The 15,083-nt window shown below is 55.0% G+C and overlaps 2 protein-coding genes across 2 annotated transcripts; both read right to left on the bottom strand.

The window, feature by feature from the left end:
- Positions 1-493: 493 nt before the first annotated feature.
- On the bottom strand, positions 494-1,918 carry LOC149351655 (uncharacterized). Its single transcript, XM_089577070.1, has 2 exons — positions 749-1,918; positions 494-658 (listed from the first exon to the last, which is right to left on the bottom strand). The coding sequence occupies exons 1-2, from the start codon at positions 1,916-1,918 to the stop codon at positions 494-496; spliced, it is 1,335 nt and encodes a 444-aa protein (XP_089433196.1).
- A 67-nt stretch (positions 1,919-1,985) lies between these two features.
- LOC149351654 (uncharacterized) lies at positions 1,986-9,246 on the bottom strand. Its single transcript, XM_089575624.1, has 3 exons — positions 9,044-9,246; positions 3,238-3,889; positions 1,986-2,003 (listed from the first exon to the last, which is right to left on the bottom strand). Exons 2-3 carry the CDS (start codon positions 3,886-3,888, stop codon positions 1,986-1,988), a joined length of 669 nt encoding a protein of 222 aa, XP_089431750.1. The 5' UTR covers position 3,889; positions 9,044-9,246.
- Between the last annotated feature and the right edge of the window lie 5,837 nt (positions 9,247-15,083).

Genomic DNA, 15,083 nt, shown 5'->3' with positions numbered 1-15,083 from the left:
TTTTTTTTTCGGCGTCTGATTAGGCCATTGAAGAGAGCTCCCTGCGCGTTCTGTTGTTCGCATCGCGGGACAGTTATCAGTACGTCGCGCAAGCCCATAGCAAGTGCATGGTAGCGTGAGAGCTGTGGACGTGTTCGCAATAGTTAAGAGCCCGTGTTTTGACTCATCTGAGTGAACAGCGCAGGCCTTTGCGTTACTTGTCCGAAGTGGAGTGGGGGCCCACCATACACCGTCAAGCCCCACCTTCCCAAACATCAAAAGTATGGGAGGCACACGCATGCATATAGATAGGGTTGCCAGCTAGGCGGCTCTCCCAGAGCAGCGTATACTCCCCGCACCAAAGCGCATTGCTCACGATACGAATTGAAGGGATGCATCGGGTGCTTTCCTGCTTTGTTTATTTTTTTTCCCCAAGCGAGCAGGGCGAACGGGGCCTTGTTTTGCAGCATCCAGGGGACTGTGCGGCCGGGGGAGGCGGGAGGGTAGGGCTCTTTCAGCCCAGCTGTTCTTCAATGTCGGCCCAGTCGAATCCCGCCTCCAGGAACAGCGCGTACACTTCGTCCCAGTCGAGTTCAGGCAAAGGATCGTCGTCGAGGTCCATGACTAACCACATGGACGTGGGCTCCGTGCCGTCCATGGGGTCCATGGAGTCCATGGGGTCCATGGGGTCCATGACCATGGGGTCCATGACCATGGGGTCCATTACCATGGGGTCCATGACCATGGGGTCCATGACCATGGGGTCCATGACCATGGGGTCCATGGGGTCCATGGCCTCCGCGGCCTCCGAGTCGCTGTCCTGCCTGCGCCGCGGACGAGGTGGCGGCAGGATAGCCAGGCTGCCGTTAGGGAACTCGTGCTTGTAGAAGCAGGCACCGCCAAATGGGCACCGCCCGCGGCCCTGCCTGAAGTAGCGGCAAGGCTTCTCCTTCATGGCGGATTTGTAGTCGGCGATCAATTTGTCTTTCTCTTCGCCCATGTCCACCCAGTAGTTGCTCGGTGTTACGAAGTCTGATGGGACGCGGCATTCAGGGCAAGCCCGGACAACGTTGGTGTCAAATACCCGGGAACGGCGCCAGTGGCGAATACAGCGGAGACAGAACACGTGGCTACACCTTTCGAGTAATCCGAAGCGGCGCTCAGAGGGCTGCTCCCTGTCCACTACCACGTCCAAGCAAATCCCGCAGCTTTTGCCGGCGCTCCGCTGCATCGCGAACGCCAGCTCCATCTCTCGCTGGTGCTGGTCAACGCACTCCTCCTTATGCTGCATGCGTTGCTCCTGGTTGAAAGGATGGAGTCGAGGTTCATGGCAGAGCTCGCATACTTGACGGTGTAAGTAGCGGCATGTGCTGCCAACGGGGCAGCCTTCGTTGGCCACCTCGAATGGACAGAGTGGAACGTCTTGGATCAAGGGGGCCCTGTCACCGCCCTCCGCCGGCCGACTCCCTGCGGATGTGCTGGGTAGCCAACAGGCACCAGCAGCCACTTCCGGCGACTCGGCCGAACTCGAAGCGCACGGCATCTCTGAAGTCGGATCGCCGAGCCAGGCGGCCGTGGTGCGAACAGTCGGTGGCTCGGGCTGTGGCGCGCGGCGGCCGCCCGACGGGTTCTCTGGTAGAGCCGCGAGAGCACCGCGCCAGGCGTCCCCTTCGACCAGGCCCCCGGGGTTCGGCGCCCAGCGGCCCTGACCCGAAGCCGGACTGTCCGCCTCCGGCAGCTGACCGGCGCGAGGCCCAGGCGGTGCGTGGTCGAAACGGCACTGTTCGCCGTACATGCAATTACCTCGCAGGAAGTAGCGGCACACGTTGTCCATCGTGCGCGAAGGAGGGCGGTGTGCGTACATACACCGACGACTACACCTGCACACGCCGTCGGTGAAGTACCCGCAAGGCACCCCCTCGGAGCCGCCTTCTGCCATCGTGCTGTTCCAGGGCCTCGGAAGGGGGGCGCTGAGATCGAGGCGCGTGCCATCGTTGATGTTGCTCTTAGTTTCGCACTTCGGCCTGTGCAGTAAAATAGCTTCACGGTGTCACATCGCGCTCCCGACGTTTTCCGAGTGCCGATGTAGGCACACCTACATGCAGCTTAGCGCCACAATAGTTAAACCAGCTTCCAATCACTTGCGCTGTCCAGTCATATGTGAGCGCGGCCACAGGGAGAAGACGACAAAGCAATGTCGAGAGACGGCGCCAAAAGAACGTGCCTCGAGCAAGAGAAAAAGTACCAGCGAAGAAAAAGAAACAAACTCGAAACTTTGCCCTCCATTTCACAAGTGCGAAGTTTGTTCGCCACTTCACAAATGCGTTCATTCCCCGTCGTCGGTATGTGCCATGTCACTAAGGCAACAACAACAACAAGTGCATGTGTTCGGCGCGAAGTGTGAAGACTGTTCTTGAGCGGTGGTGTGCTTGGACGTCACGGACATGCGTTACGGTGGCGAGCAGCTATTGTTTCGAAACTATTATTATGGACAATCGCAAAACGGATCGTTCTGCAATAGGAGTGCGGATCTAGGGATCCTTAGTTTTTCTCTTTGTCTAGTGATATAAGTTTCACCAGGTGAAAGAAATGCAAAATTTCCAACAACGCTTCAGTTTTTAATATGAACGAACTAAAAGTAAAAAAACCTAGTTTTAAGAGACTCATTACCACCAAATTACTTTCCAAGGATATCTCATACGCAAAATTTACACACAGTAAGGATTTACAAAAGGAACCGACAATTGAAGAACACGTGGAAATGGCAGAAATGGAAGTCATGCACTGTGCTGATAGAACCAGGAAAAATATTAGCGCTTAAACGATGAATCCCAAACTTCTTTCGGCACATCAAATCACTTGGAACGAAATGAACCGCTATTCTACGGTGAAGCTTTGTTTCTGCTGCTATCGGTTGTGGGCAATTCCTCTGCGCGGGGACGCACAGGCAGTCACTCGAGGCAGGACTTTGTACAAAGGGTTTATTCTCACATCAGGGGGGCCGGTCGTCGTCGTGGCAGCTGGGTCAGGTGGTCCTTTCGCAGGGCTGGTCCAAGAGCGAGAGAGCGCGAGCCTTCCCGGTCTCGCCTTATAAAGACTTTCTCCCAGCCTCGCTCCCCCCGCCCCCCCACTCGGGAAGAAGGGGTCCGAGGCTACCCGCGGTGAGCGGCGCGAGATTTGACTTGCCCGCGAGCAGACCCTACATCCCCCCCCCCCTCAAACGTCCGTCCCGGGGTCCGCCAGTAGGCGTTCGATGACCTCCGGGTCCGGGTCCATAGAGTCGTCGCAGGGGGGAGGGGCGCTCGCCGGGGGGCCGCTCACCGCTGGCTGGACGGGCTCCTCACGAGCCGCCTGGGGGAGCGAGGCGCCTGGCTCCGCTGGGGGCCCTGCCGGCAGCGCCCTCCAAAGCTCCTCGTCACTAAACACGGCCGGGGGCTCCTGGTCCCTCTCCTCCAGGGTCAGGCCGCGGAAAGGCAGCGGCACTTCCTGGAGGTCACCGCCGCGAAGGGGCTGCGCCTGGTCCCGCCACCTGGACCGCGCGCAGTAAGAGATGGCCGCTCCGTTGGCGACCGTGGTCCAGGTGGCCACGTGCCGCAGGACCCTGGGCCGCTTGGGTTGCGGCTGCTCGGCGGCCGAAGCGCCGGCTGGGTGCTGAGGGGGGCCCTGCGCCTGGTCGTCACTGGCCCTCTTGCGTTGTCCTGCACCACTGGGAGGTTCTCTCCAGTGGTCAGGCGCGCGGTTAGACTGGCGGTGGGGGCCACCGCGGCCGTGGAACCTGCGCCACTCGCGCGGCTCCTGCCGCCAGCCGGGTGGCGCGCCTTGATGGCGGCCACCGTTCGACGGTGGTCTGCCTTGCCTTCTGGAGTCCGAGCCACGGGCGTCGGTCCGCTGGAGCTTCCTAGAAGACATACTGAGAGGGCGAGAGCACTGCGAGTGATAATTGATCGAGGGACACGGGTGCTACCTGGTCCTCAGGTTGTAGCGTCGGTTGCAAACCGCACCGCTACCTGCTCGTCCTCCCGGGGGTGAGATCGCCGCATCGCGCTGATTTTCCACCGCTTCGCAGCCATCGTCCTTGCGAAGGTGGAAAGCCTTCAAATCAGCGACATGCACCGGACCGGCGGTTTCGCCGTTTGTCAACAACCGCAACTGGTAGGTGAGCGGCGTAGTCCGTGCCGTAACTTCGTACGGCCCAGCCCACTTGTGCGCTAGCGACGCGGCGAAACCGCGCGCTGCGTTACTAAGTGGGTGCGTTCTCTTGAGTACTAAGTCGCCCGTGTTGAAAACGACGTGACGGCGACCTTTGTTGTACTGATCCGCCTGCTCCATGCGCGCGACATCGAGGTTTTCGCGGGCTGCGCGCTGCGCTGCCTCCAAGCGCTCCCGGAGCCTTGCCGCGTACTGCGAAAGCGGAGGGGGCGCAGGCCCCGCCGCGTCGAGTAGGGCATTCTCTAGCGGAAAAGCGATCTCTCTCCCAAAATTCAAGTAAGCAGGTGTAATACCCACTGACCTGTTCACGGTTGTCCTTGTAGCGAACGCCAGTTCGGACAGCCGCGCGTCCCAATCTCTGTGCATGCTGCTCGGTCGTCGCGACCAGCATGCTCTTCAGATTTCGATTCACCCGCTCGGTTATGTTGCTCTGAGCGTGGTAGGGACTCGTTCTCCTGTGGCGGATTTGAAGCGCCCGACAAGAGTCTACAAAGACTTTGCTTGTGAAATACGAAGCATTGTCTGTAATCAGGTCGGAAGGGAAACCGAAACGAGTGAAAGTCTCCAACAGTTTTTCCCAGATTCGTTCCGACACAAGCTTCCTAAGGGGGAAAACCTCAACCCACTTGGAATAGTGGTCCGTTATCACCAGGATGAATTGGTTTCCGCGCGCGGACCGAGGGAGGGGTCCCATGATATCGCACGCGACCACTTGCCACGGGTAGTTGCTAACTACCGCCTTCATCATGCCAGCGGGCTTGCCCGCCCGCGGCTTGGCTACCTGGCATACCGGGCAGGTACGGGCGTATCCCAGCACATCCTTTCTCATGCCTGGCCAGGTCGCGACACGGCATAACTTGTCGTAAGTCTTACTGCCGCTGCCATGGCCTGCCAGCGCTGAGTCATGGAAGTACTGCAGGAACCGTTTCCGCAACGTTCTCGGGACCACGACTCGGAAAGGGGATGCTATCGCCTCTTCCTCGTCAAGTTGGGGGATGTAGCGGAGCAGCAAGCCATCATCGCCCAGCAGATACGCGTCGTACTTGCCCTCAGCGTTCCCGGTGCAAGCTGCGCTGCTCGCAAGCTCCTTCAGCACCCGCTGGCAAAGACCGTCTGCTTTCTGGGCCTCGATCAGCTCTTCTCTACTGACCGCTACTCCCCAAGACAGATTTCTTTCTGCCTCGCTCCTAGGCAGGCGAGCGGTCGCCGCCACGAGCTGCTGTGTTTCCCTTCCGTCACAGCACCGTGCGGGACCTTTGTCCGTCTCCTCTCTCTCCAAACCGGGCGCGACACTCCCGTCCGCCCTCTCCTCCTTTCCAACAGCGGTGACGCCGCTTTTTACAAAGCTGGGCTGCGCCTCTGAAGCGCTTTCGCCAGCATTCCATGGTGCGCGCGATAAAGCATCGGCCACCTTGTTCAAGCTGCCCCGGCGGTACTCGATGGCGTACGCGTAACGTTGCAACGTCAGCGCCCATCTCGCGAGTCTGCCTGCGGGGTTCTTGAGCCTCTTTAACCAAGACAATGCCTGATGATCTGTCTGCACGGTGAAGACCGCTCCGTCTAGGTACATGTCGAACTTCGACAATGCGAACATGATCGCCAGGCATTCCTTTTCGGTCACGGAGTAATTCCGCTCCGCCGATGTGAGCGTGCGACTAGCGAACGCGACAGGGCGCAGTTTGCCCTCGTGTTCCTGTAACAAAACAGCTCCAACACCGTAGTCACTAGCGTCTGTCTGCAAGACAAACTGCTTGTTCAGGTCGGGGAGGCGCAGACTAGCGGTATTCGCTATCGCGCGAGCCAAGGCAACAAATGCGTCACTCTGTTCCTTGCCCCAGACCCACTTCGAGCCTTTACGCAACAGCAGGTTCAGCGGCCTTGCAAGCTCCGAACAGCGCGGGATGAATTGCCTGTAGAACGCAACCATCCCCAAAAACCTCTGCAAGCTTTTCACATCCATGGGGCAGGGGTAGTTCAGAATTGCCTGCAGTTTGTCATCATTCGGTCTCAGTGTGCCATCATCCACGACAAAGCCCAAGAGGTTCACTCTCTTCGATGCCAACTGCACTTTCTTTGGATTAATGGTTAGACCGGCACGTCTCATTCTATCGAGAACGGAATTCAGGTGAATGAGGTGCTCCTCGAACGACTGTGAGAATATTACAACGTCGTCGAGGTACGCCATGGCGTAGTTGAACCTTGCATCGCCCAGCACGATGTCCATCAGTCGCATGAACGTGCTCGGGGCGTTAGACAAACCAAACGGGAGTCGAGTAAATTCGAAGAGCCCGCGGTGGCAGGTGAATGCGGTTTTCTCAATGTCACCTTCGGCCACCTCAATCTGCAGGTACCCTCTGCTTGCATCTAGGACTGTGAAGAACCTCGCGTTCCCTAACGCGTACATCACAGCCTCGATCGACTGAAAAGGGTACGCAACCGTAGGCGTCAGTGAGTTGAGCTTACGATAATCAACACACAGCCTGACCGATCCATCTTTCTTCGGCGCTAGAACCACTGGTGACGCCCAGGGACTTTGTGAGGGTCTCACCGCACCGGTATCAATCATCTCGTCAAGGGCACAGTCGAGAAGCTGCCTCTTATGCGCACTTAACGGCCTCGGGTTACACCTGAAAGGGCGCGTATCACCCGTCTGAATCTCGTGCTGAAGCAGGTCGGTTCTGCCCGGTTTCTCCGTGAAGCAATCCGAAAACGGGAGTAAAGTTTCCGCGAGCCTTCGGCGCTGACTACTGGGTCCTGAGAAAGACGCAATAATCGCTTCTAACGGGCCACCGTCTCTAAGCATCTCGAGGGAGCTCACTTGCCTTTCTGTCGCACAGGTGTGGACAACCACCTTTTGTGCAGGACAGCCGGGCAAGGATGCGCTTTCGAAGGGAATGAGGGGGGCGAGCTGGCTGTAACGATAGCCATTCTCCCCCATGTCGAGCACAATGCCTTCGCTCGAGAGAAAATCCCTTCCCAGAATTACTGGTATCGACAAGCCAGGCAGATAGACGAAGCGATGTCTCCGCTTTCTGCCGTCAAAGCGCATCATAAGACGCACTGCTCCCTTTGCCTTTGCCGCCCCAGCTGCTAAGCTTAACGGGGTTTCGGCCGGTCTGACACGGATGTTACCTATCCGGCAGGCCTCGTACACCTCGTCACCGACCAGTGACAGCGTTGAGCCCGTGTCTACGAGTGCAGAGTAGCATCGACCCGCTAACTGCACTAGCATAAAAGGGCTTGAGCGCGGAACGACTCCTTGAGCTCTACAGGCGAGCGGGACAAAGGCCTCCCCGTCGCCGGCGCGGGAGTTCTTTTCCTGACTAGCGCCTTGACAACCATGAAATTCTCCCGCTGACGGTGAAAGGTCGGTGCTACCAGACATCACCGCCAGCGCCTGGCGTTTCCTTGCATACGCCTAGCTTGGCATTCGCGTGCCACGTGGCCGGGCTGGTTGCAATTCCAGCAAAGCCGGTCATTCACCCGCCGCGTGGACGGAGGACCCCTCGTTCCACGAAGCGGTTGGGGACGGCTCTCCCCTTTCTCCGCGCATTCCTGACGCTCGCTCGGCGCGTGGCCTGTGAGACCGGCACGACGCCGCTGCTCGAATGCGTACGGGTCAAGCGCGCGAGGGACAACAGGGGGTTCCGCCTGCCTTTCTACGGCCATTACCTCGGCGCGCCGAGCCCTCATCGCGCATTCTCGGCCTCCATCCCATGCGCATCCCGGTTCTAGCGATTCGGCCGGCCTGGGGGGCGGCTGGTAGCGCAGTTCGGCGAGTAAATCCGCCTGAACGGTCTTGGCCTCCTGCGCTTGGGCCTCGAGGTTTGTAAAACTGCGGCCCCGCAGATACGGCTTGAAGCGTGGATGGCACTGCCTGATCACACGCGCAACCTGATCTCGGTCGGTTGCCGTCGGATCTGCCCTCTTGTACAGCTCTTGCATTGCGCGTACGTACTCGAGGAGGCTTTCCTCTGGGTGTTGGGTGCGCAACGCGAGCTCCTCCAGCATCCGGCGCTCATAATCAGGCGGCAAGAACTCGGCGCGGAAACGATCTTTGAAGTCCGCCATCGACTGGAAAGTCGGCTGGCAGCGCCTCCATCGCGCCGCGCTCTCGACGAGTGCTACAGGCAGGACCTGCCCTAGCATTACGTCATCTGGGGCGCCCAGAGCCGTCTGGTAGTCCTCGAGTTGTTCTAAAAACTCGTGGACTGATTTCGCGTCCGTGTACCCGGAAAAGGAGGGGACCTCCATATTTATCCGCGGGCGCGATGCTGTCGCCGATGCTACCGATGCTGCGGCCTGGTTGGCGCCAGCCACCGAACCGAGCTGACGGGCTAATGCGGCAAACATCTCAGTCACCTGCCCCATTACGGCCGCCGCGTCGGCCGTCTCACTACCGGCTGCCCCGCCATCCAAAGCCGTGGCTGAAACATCCTTTCTGGGAGGCATAGTTCGCGCTAACTGTCCGGCCGCACCGGCTAACTGCTCATGGCAACAAGAACATTCACATACACAACAATCTATCTACAAACACGCGGAAATACACAACACAAAACGCCCGAAAACTACATAAATAACACAAAACCCCTAACAAATTTACAACACTACACAAGTCGCTACCCCGCGAACATTCCGCCTGACCCGCTCCTTAACCCTATCGGTCCGGCGTGGCCCCGAACAAAGAGGGCCTGCCACGAGTCTGGCTGCACATCCCAAAATCGGCAGAGAAATCGTCCACAAGGTGTTAATTAAAGCCGCACGCTGGGCGCCATTATTTGTGGGCAATTCCTCTGCGCGGGGACGCACAGGCAGTCACTCGAGGCAGGACTTTGTACAAAGGGTTTATTCTCACATCAGGGGGGCCGGTCGTCGTCGTGGCAGCTGGGTCAGGTGGTCCTTTCGCAGGGCTGGTCCAAGAGCGAGAGAGCGCGAGCCTTCCCGGTCTCGCCTTATAAAGGCTTTCTCCCAGCCTCGCTCCCCCCGCCCCCCCACTCGGGAAGAAGGGGTCCGAGGCTACCCGCGGTGAGCGGCGCGAGATTTGACTTGCCCGCGAGCAGACCCTACACGGTTCACCATGTGACCACATATCCGTTCATATAACCAAGCTGTAGTGAAAAGCATTGTTTTTTCTAATGCGAAAATATCTCTTATTTCATGACTGGCGTGTACAGGACCTGTAGGCAGAGTGTGCCGGCAGAACGTGTCGACAGAGCGTGGCCGCTCGAAAATGACCATTCGAAAACATAAAATCGCCGGCACTGCGTTTCGAACATAGGCCATCTGCGTGCGAGGCGGGCAAGCAACGCATACGCCACAAAGGTTTTTTTTTTATTGCATGGAAAGTGTCGAAAAGGAAAATCTGAGTATGTTTATGCCACAAAACGCCAGGCTGTGTAATACAAGCCCACCACACACCTTCACGTCCCCACCTTCCCAAACATCAAAAGTACTGGAGGCACACACGGCGGCAGTTCACCGTTCTTGGCACAAACATCTCCTTAGCATGAAGCGATGCCTTGACGGACAGCGTCGATGTGCGCAGTTTAACGAAGAGCGAATGGTCGTTGGGTCAAGCGCGTTAGAGGGGCACGAAGTGACCGCACTGCGGTGTGTACGACGGTAAAGGGTGTTGGGGACGTGTACTGATGTTAGACAACGAAGGCTTGCAAAAAAAAAAGTTGCTGACGTCATCCAGTGGTCCCGTGATAAGTATCACGCGAAAACGATGACTTGCAAAAAAAAAATTGGCTGTGGCTTAGCTAAGGTTAAGCCTGGATAAGCGAAAAGCTCTCGCTGCTTTTCAGCCAACTCCCAAGCTACCACTGCTGGGTCGGTGTTTCTACGCCGTCCGACTGCTGCTTCCTCTTCTCCTTCCATGGCGAGTGTCTGCGTCTATGGGCAAGCGCGCCTCATACACCCCTCCCTTCAAATGTGCACTGCGCATGGCTGCGGCGAAAGGTCAAACGGTGGCGAGGATGGCCGCCTCTTCTACGGCCGCCGCCGCTGCTCACGCGTTCTGTCAACGCCTTGCGAAAGAACCTTCTCCTCTTGGGACGGCGGCGGCGACCGCGCGGCAGCGACGAAGGGTAAATCGGTGGCGAGGAGGAGAAGCGGCAACGCTCAGACGATGGAGTCAGCGCGCGGCGGCGACGACGGCTGTGGCCACCTGCGCTCCGCGTGACGTCGCTCGGTTTTGCGCATGCGCAGCTGTGGCTAAAATTGATCACGGCGCACGCCAGACCCGGTGTTGACGAGCATGTGAAGCTTTTCGCTTCAAAAAAGTTGCGGGCGTTCAAACGCAGATGCTTTCGCCTTTCTCCAATGCAGCAGGCTGCAGTGCTCTCTAATTTTTTTCTCTTTGAAAAGGTGCTCGTTATATTTCGCTAACGTTTACGCCAACATCAATGCGTTCACGGAAAACGGAGCTTTTATACGCTTCAGAAAGGGGCGCAAATGTGAACTGCAGGTATCAGCACCACCGGCCTATTTCATTAGCAAACTGCTGCGGTGACGTCATATATGCTTTTGTTTTCGGATCTCTGTGGCTAGCCTAGACCGCCAGCTATTTCCAGTCAGAGCTCAGGAGGCTCCGAATGCTCTCTCCTCCTTCATCAACGTCCCGAGCTTGCACTGATTGGCGAAAAAAATATTACATATTCAACTCCATATTTCTTAGCAATAAATATTTCTTTTGCTGCCAGACGAACGTCACAAGGGCCGCAAGAAGATAAACGGTAAATTTTTACGAAGAACTAAAATCGGATGGATTTGCCCCAGTGTCCGTATATAAGACAGGAAAAAGCAAAAAACGTCAAGCGTCTGTGGCGGCTCAACACACAGTTTTTCGCGCTGTGGGCGATGACGATTTTGCGACGAGCAAGCCGATTGGCTGCGCTTTGCAAATTGTTTTTGAGAAATAAAGGGCTCCCTTTGCATGATGAACGAAAGTGCTTTGTGGGACGGTTTTACGGTGCGAGCTGTACGAGCTGTACGAGGGTCGTGGGCCGCAGCTTCACGGCGCTAATACCCACTTTCGAAGGGGACGCTTCTGAAATCACGGTCGCCGTTGCGGCACCGTGCACTCGACGCCGCCCGCCGATCGAGTGACACGATCATGACACCGCCGGCTGCGAAGCATCGTGCGTAAATACACACACGTCTCATCACATTATTTTTGCGCGAAGAAAGCTGTTATCAGCCCGTCGTCTACGTTTTAATTCCTATAAAAGCCTGCTGCGGAAGCGTATGACGAGAACAGCAGCACATTGCACTAATAATTGCAATACGTTCGATGAAGCGCGACTGGGCTGCACTTAGCTCTTCAGTGCTTAGTATAGACCTTTTCATGGCTGTCTGTGTGCCGTTCGCTGGCGCGTCTAGATCCGCGCCCACTGACGGAAAGGAAGATTCTCGTCCACTGGCCACCGCGATCGTCGGCGGTGAAGGCCTCCCAGGCACTGATCCGCTTCTTGCGAACTTCTGGCCTGCATGATAGGCTGTGATTTTACCACACGCTTGCTGACTTCGCATACTGACTTCATTTTCCTGTTACTCCCTTTTGTCCTTCATCTTCACATCACCTCATCCCTTTCCACCAGTGTAGTGTAGCAAACCAGTTTCGCCATCCGCTTAACCTCCCTGCTTTTCCTTCTTCTCATCCTCTCCTTCGCCGCCGCGGTGGCTCAGCGGTTATGGTGCTCGGCTGCTGACCCGAAAGACGCGGGTTCGATCCCGGCCGCGGCGGCTGGAATTTCTTTGGAGGAGAAATTCTGGAGGCCCGTGTACTGTGCGATGTCAGTGCACGTTAAAGAACCCCAGGTGGTCGAAATTTCCGGAGCCCTTCACTACGGCGTCTCTCATAGCCTCAGTCGCTTTGGGACGTTAAACCCCATAAACCAAGCCAAACCATCCTCTCCTTCACATTTGCCCTTATGAGCGCAGTCATATTTAGACTGGGCTCTCCCAGCAGCTTCCTGATTAGCGGATTTCATACAGGTATTTACTGCACATGTGTAGCACAGTCCAACACGCTCGCGCGCACAGTCAAGCTGTAAACAGGGAAAAGGTCTATATAATCCGCGTATGTGTAAGGCTGAACCGCATTGAAACGATCCAGCAAGATAAAAGTACGCGCGAAAGCAAGCGTCCTTCGGTCGAACGTGACGGCATTGTTATAGCAGGAAGCTATCGAGCTTGGAAAGTGCAAGGATGGCATTTGCTTTGCGAAACAAAAGCTCGAGATGTTAGATGAAGAGAAATATAGTGGTGCACTGATCAGAGCCAGGTCGGAAAGAATAACAGCTGGCGAGGCACCGACTAAGCGTGCGCTAGACCTTAAAAGGATCAATAAATCCGGAACCAAATAAGATCAGCGAAAAAGAATATAATGTATCGGTCGCCAGCGATGCCACATCAGTTGAAAATGCATTTCATAAATATTTCTGTGGGCTTTTGCCCATCACCCCGTAAACAATGACCTGTTTAAGACAGAACACTTACGCTTATTGCCAAAAGCAGATAATGGCAGGAGAGACACTTCGGAACAACCGTTCCTGAAGTCTCCAAAGCACAATCTTGATCGTGGTAAATCACTAGGACTAGACGGATTGCCCACTGTGTTTACCCTGAAATGCGAACTAGTAACGAAAGGTTGGTTTGGTTTATGGGGTTTAACGTCCCAAAGCGACTAAGGCTATGAGAGACGCCGTAGTGGAGGGCTCCGGAAATTTCGACCACCTGGGGTTCTTTAACGTGCACTGACATCGCACAGTACACTGGCCTCGAATTTCTCCTCCAAAGAAATTCAACCGCCGCGGCCGGGATCGAACCCGCGTCTTTCGGGACAGCAGCCGAGCACCATAGCCACTGAGCCACCGCGGCGGCCCTAGTGACGAAAGGTTTCAACGAAGCGTTTGATGCGAAACTCCTTGCACCATCATTTTTCTCATCCCGTACAGCTCTCATCCCTAAAACAGATGACCGAGACAAGATAAGGCAAGTTAAATCATACCGTCCGATTTGTCGCACAAAATGCCGATTATAAAATATGTATGGCAGTACCGGCCTGAAGGCTACAGCGTTTGATGATGCATATTCTTGGCATTCAACAGACTTGCAGTATGAAGGGGCGCAGTGTCGTCATGAGTATTCAGTAGGCGCGCTGTGTCCTAGAGGCTTGTGATGCTACATGAGCACATGTCGCGATGCTACGAGTAAATGTAGAAAAAGCTTCTGACCCTGCCCCTCAAAATATTCTTTTTTCCCTGCGAGATTAAGTTAACATTGGAAATATTATATCCACGATGGAGGGAAAATGGCTTACAGCGATTGCACAACGCATATTAATGCGAACATAAAGGTTGTAAATAGAATCCAGGTCGAATGATCTGTCCGCTAAGGGTGCGCTCTGTTCCCAGTGTTGTTTTGTATTTATATTGAGTCATTCTGCTTAAGTATCCTTCAAAGCAACCTCATCAGTAGATTTCAACTGCACAGGGAAGTAAGTGCCTCGTGTCCTGACATACGCTGACGATGTTGCTGTTTTCTACAATAATTATGAAAATAACTTGGTAGTTGTCAAAAGGAAAAAAAAAAAAGAGTTTTCTGCGAGGCAAGTGGGAGTGCGGTGAATCGGGGAAAGTGCTTGGGATTTTATTATGGCGAATGACCGCGTGCCCTGCGTGTTTTCGCCAACATATCGTGGACCATAACCCCACACAAGTACTTATGTGTCTCTCCTGAGTTTTATTGTGACAGTGAGCCCTATTGGTGAAGCAAGGCTGCAGAATTGAATAGAAAACAAAAGCATTGCATGGGCTGACCCTGCCAGTATTTAGACATACCAACAGTCAATAATATTTTCTAGGCCAATAAACTGTAATAGTAAAGCATGTATGCACTGTTCCCGTCTGAATGTGCAAAAGCTGCACAGAGTGTTTGCACTGTTTGTGTGGGGCTTCCTCTTGTCAGCGGTCAAGCCGAACCAACCTTTTTCGGCGGGTCCGCGATGCAGATCTTGGTTTATGCCATTCGTTTGCCCGACAGTTAGTCAACCACTTTCTTTTCTTTAGGGATGCGAGATTATCTTTTTTACGAGCTGTTATTCGATTGAGACCGGGCGGAATTTTGCCTGAATGTGTCGTCACAGTGCACTGTATTGAAGGAACTTTTCCGGGATATTGAAGCTAATTGTACAATTCTGCCATCTTGTGTATACACACTTTTTCTCTGATTATCTGATTCGAGTGACCCTAAAAACCATTGGAAATAATTACATAATAAACATTGCAGCACGTATTGCTCCTGAATTCTCAAAAAAAATTCTTAGCAGCTAAGTGATGATAAAGAAACTGAGTGCAATTAGACCAGAATACTCTCCATCATTGCAACGTGTGCAGACTCCATTCGAAACTTTATATTCGTTTCAGTTTGTTTTTCCTGCCCACCTCATCACCCTATCATATTCAAACGCTGAAAGTGGGTGGGTACAACTGGCGGCAGCCAGAATGCGAGCCTTCGAAGCTGGAAGGCTTCAAGTCAATATCGTCTCCGAGCAGTAAAACTGTCCCACATGGCTATATCGTTTGTGTCAGCACTTCATAAAGCATCTTTTGGTACTCTGATGCAATTCGCTCAATCGCCGTGTTTGAAAGATACACTGATCAGCTTGTCTGTCAGCTTCCTATTTTTTTTTTCTCGGTGAAGTCAGCTTTCGACATCATACTCCCGATCTCACAACTTCACTAGAATGGCTTCTGGAGAGAATGCAACCAGGCGGAAACCTTGAAACACCGTCGTGTGGAGACTGAACAGATGACCCTCCTGCGACCACTTCTCGCACCTTTCGGTGTTGCTCCGCAGTGCCGTTGCCAGAAATTTTAGTTCGGGGGGGG

This window comes from Amblyomma mixtum, chromosome 3, assembly GCF_055824585.1.
Source record: "Amblyomma mixtum isolate Tamu chromosome 3, ASM5582458v1, whole genome shotgun sequence".
NCBI classification, from domain to species: domain Eukaryota; kingdom Metazoa; phylum Arthropoda; class Arachnida; order Ixodida; family Ixodidae; genus Amblyomma; species Amblyomma mixtum.
Note: the sequence above shows the minus strand (reverse complement) of the source record. Positions and strands in the feature narration are given on the sequence as shown.